This window comes from Oncorhynchus masou, chromosome 28 (genome assembly GCF_036934945.1).
Source record: "Oncorhynchus masou masou isolate Uvic2021 chromosome 28, UVic_Omas_1.1, whole genome shotgun sequence".
Taxonomy (NCBI): Eukaryota; Metazoa; Chordata; class Actinopteri; order Salmoniformes; family Salmonidae; genus Oncorhynchus; species Oncorhynchus masou.
In genome coordinates, this window is record NC_088239.1 from 85,935,506 (window position 1) to 85,938,878 (window position 3,373).

Consider the following 3,373-nt stretch of genomic DNA (forward strand, 5'->3'; position numbering starts at 1 on the left):
TCTCACTAAGCAGTTCATAGTTTCCCTCTCACTGAGCAGTTCATAGTTTCCCTCCTCTCACTAAGCAGTTCATAGTTTCCCTCTCATTAAGCAGTTCATAGTTTCCCTCTCACTAAGCAGTTCATAGTTTCCCTCTCACTGAGCAGTTCATAGGTTCCCTCCTCTCACTGAGCAGTTGTTTCCCTCCTCTCACTGAGCAGTTCATAGTTTCCCTCTCATTCAGCAGTTCATAGTTTCCCTCTCATTAAACAGTTCATAGTTTCCCTCCTCTCACTAAGCAGTTCATAGTTTCCTTCTCATTAAACAGTTCATAGTTTCCCTCCTCTCACTAAGCAGTTCATAGTTTCCCTCTCATTAAACAGTTCATAGTTTCCCTCCTCTCACTAAGCAGTTCATAGTTTCCCTCTCATTAAGCAGTTCATAGTTTCCCTCCTCTCACTAAGCAGTTCATAGTTTCCCACCTCTCATTCAGCAGTTCATAGTTTCCCTCTCATTAAGCAGTTCATAGTTTCCCTCTCATTAAGCAGTCCATAGTTTCCTTCTCACTAAGCAGTTCATAGTTTCCCTCCTCTCATTCAGCAGTTCATAGTTTCCCTCTCATTAAGCAGTTCATAGTTTCCTTCTCACTAAGCAGTTCATAGTTTCCCTCCTCTCATTCAGCAGTTCATAGTTTCCCTCTCATTAAGCAGTTCATAGTTTCCTTCTCACTAAGCAGTTCATAGTTTCCCTCCTCTCATTCAGCAGTTCATAGTTTCCCTCTCATTCAGCAGTCCATAGTTTCCTTCTCACTAAGCAGTTCATAGTTTCCATCTCATTCAGCAGTTCATAGTTTCCCTCCTCTCATTAAGCAGTCCATAGTTTCCTTCTCACTCAGTTCATAGTGTAAACTCACCAGTCCTCCAGTAGTCAGCAGTTGGTCCTCAACCCCAGCTACTCCAGTAGTCAGCAGTTGGTCCTCAACCTCAGCTACTCCAGTAGTCAGCAGTGTGCTCGCCAGCCACACTAGCAGTAGTTCACTCGCAGCCATGTTCTTTTCCTTCAATAAATAATATGAAAGATAATAAATACCATAAAAAGCTATTGAGATTTCAGATCAAACTGAAGAGATATAGAAACAATAACAGGGTGTTTCCTTTCTGCTTCAACGCTCACTCTGTAAGGCAATGATGAGACTGTCTGTCTGTCTGTCTGTCTGTCTGTCTGTCTGTCTGTCTGTCTGTCTGATGACACTGACGGTACAGGAGATCACAGTCTGGGAAATCAACATCACAGGCTGTGTGAAGGACTGTGTTCTCTCTAGTTTCTATGTGTGTGTGTTCACTCCTCCACCGCGTCACAATGGAATGACACGGTACTTACCACAGTACTTCCTATCCATCATGACGTGTAGCGATTGATTATCACTATTTGAAACAAATTACTCCTCCGTGTCACGATAATGGAATGAGGAAAATGCTGCTTTACTAGGATCACGATGGGAGTCTCAATTATCACTATAAATCTGTCGAGCAACATCCTAATCATGAGCAAGGTATGTGGCTGATGGAGTATCAGTGATGCGTGTCTCACTGGCAGCTGATAGGCCAGGTCTGAGTATACATCAAGTTACTTCCTTGAATAACAAGCATTTATCTTGCTAAACAGATGTAGGATCTTAATTTGATCATATTGTTGCAGAAATTCTTTTTTACTTGTAGTGTATTTGAGGCTTAAAATCCTTCTGAAATTTGTAATTTCCACTTTTTAATTTCAGACTTGATTTTCCCTTACGAAAAATGTATCAACCCCAACAAAAATGTCTGTTAATTACAATCCACATAATAATGTCTTCTTGCTAAAGGATTATTTTTGTGTTGTAGCAAACTGACTCAAATTAAGATCCGACACCTTGTATCACACACATGCATATTTTGCAGTGTAGGTTGACAAGAAAATGTTTCCTGTTTGTCTAAAACTATGAAATATCCTTTAATCCTTTAGCCACGAAGGCCATAGGTTGTCATGCACATTCTCATAAATAGAAAAAAAACCCACTAGGACTTGTTGGCATATCGAAGAATACAAAACATGTCAACCCAAAACACAATACATGATACTTTGCAGATATTTAAGTGAGATTCTTACCTGTGTGGGCTGAGGACTGGAGCCTGTTGGAATGAGAGCAATGTAGAGAACCTTTGGTCTGGGTCATAAAACACGTTCAACTAGCAAGCTAAAGATTGACCACGATGTGTCTTTCTTATGAAGTGTAAAACATTTATCAGACTTTGTCCTCAAAACCCTGTGACACTATTATGATCCAGGTTATTAGTTAGTCAAATTGCATTTGTAGAGCGCCTGTCATTTTCAGACAGAAATCACAAAGATCTTAACATTATCAGCAACCGTTTAAAAAAAAGGGCTTGAATAAAAAGGCAAATAAAAACTTTAAGCAATGTTTTTGCTTCAAGAAAATAATTGTATTATTCATCATCACAGTGTTTTGAAGAAATGAGTGAAATGTTTGGGGCAAGGAAGAGCGAAAGAAATATGGCAACATCATTTCTCCCATAGAGAGCTCTGGTGGTTTCTATAGGCAGGAGGACATGATACTAACTCTGGTTTCTATAGGCAGGAGGACAGAATACTAACTCTGGTTTCTATAGGCAGGAGGACGTGATACTAACTCTGGTTTCTATAGGCAGGAGGACATGATACTAACTCTGGTTTCTATAGGCAGGAGGACATGATACTAACTCTGGTTTCTATAGGCAGGAGGACAGAATACTAACTCTGGTTTCTATAGGCAGGAGGACATGATACTAACTCTGGTTTCTATAGGAAGGAGGACAGAATACTAACTCTGGTTTCTATAGGCAGGAGGACATGATACTAACTCTGGTTTCTATAGGCAGGAGGACATGATACTAACTCTGGTTTCTATAGGCAGGAGGACATGATACTAACTCTGGTTTCTATAGGCAGGAGGACAGAATACTAACTCTGGTTTCTATAGGCAGGAGGACATGATACTAACTCTGGTTTCTATAGGCAGGAGGACAGAATACTAACTCTGGTTTCTATAGGAAGGAGGACAGAATACTAACTCTGGTTTCTATAGGCAGGAGGACATGATACTAACTCTGGTTTCTATAGGCAGGAGGACATGATACTAACTCTGGTTTCTATAGGCAGGAGGACATGATACTAACTCTGGTTTCTATAGGCAGGAGGACAGAATACTAACTCTGGTTTCTATAGGCAGGAGGACAGAATACTAACTCTGGTTTCTATAGGCAGGAGGACATGATACTAACTCTGGTTTCTATAGGCAGGAGGACATGATACTAACTCTGGTTTCTATAGGCAGGAGGACATGATACTAACTCTGGTT

The 3,373-nt window shown here is 40.5% G+C and overlaps 1 protein-coding gene across 2 annotated transcripts in view; it reads right to left on the reverse strand.

The window, feature by feature from the left end:
• Nucleotides 1-2,229, reverse strand: part of LOC135518440 (leucine-rich repeat-containing protein 19-like) — a 95,976-nt gene extending 93,747 nt beyond the window's left edge. Inside the window, exons 1-2 of one of the 2 annotated variants that reach the window (XM_064943612.1) lie at nt 2,125-2,229; nt 893-1,030 (exon numbers count right to left, since the gene is read on the reverse strand). In XM_064943612.1, the coding sequence (XP_064799684.1) occupies nt 893-1,027 (135 nt within the window). In that variant the 5' untranslated portion in view covers nt 1,028-1,030; nt 2,125-2,229. Of the gene's footprint in view, nt 1-892; nt 1,037-2,124 lie in introns of both variants that reach the window. The other variant, XM_064943611.1, reaches the window with a different exon arrangement.
• Between the last annotated feature and the right edge of the window lie 1,144 nt (nt 2,230-3,373).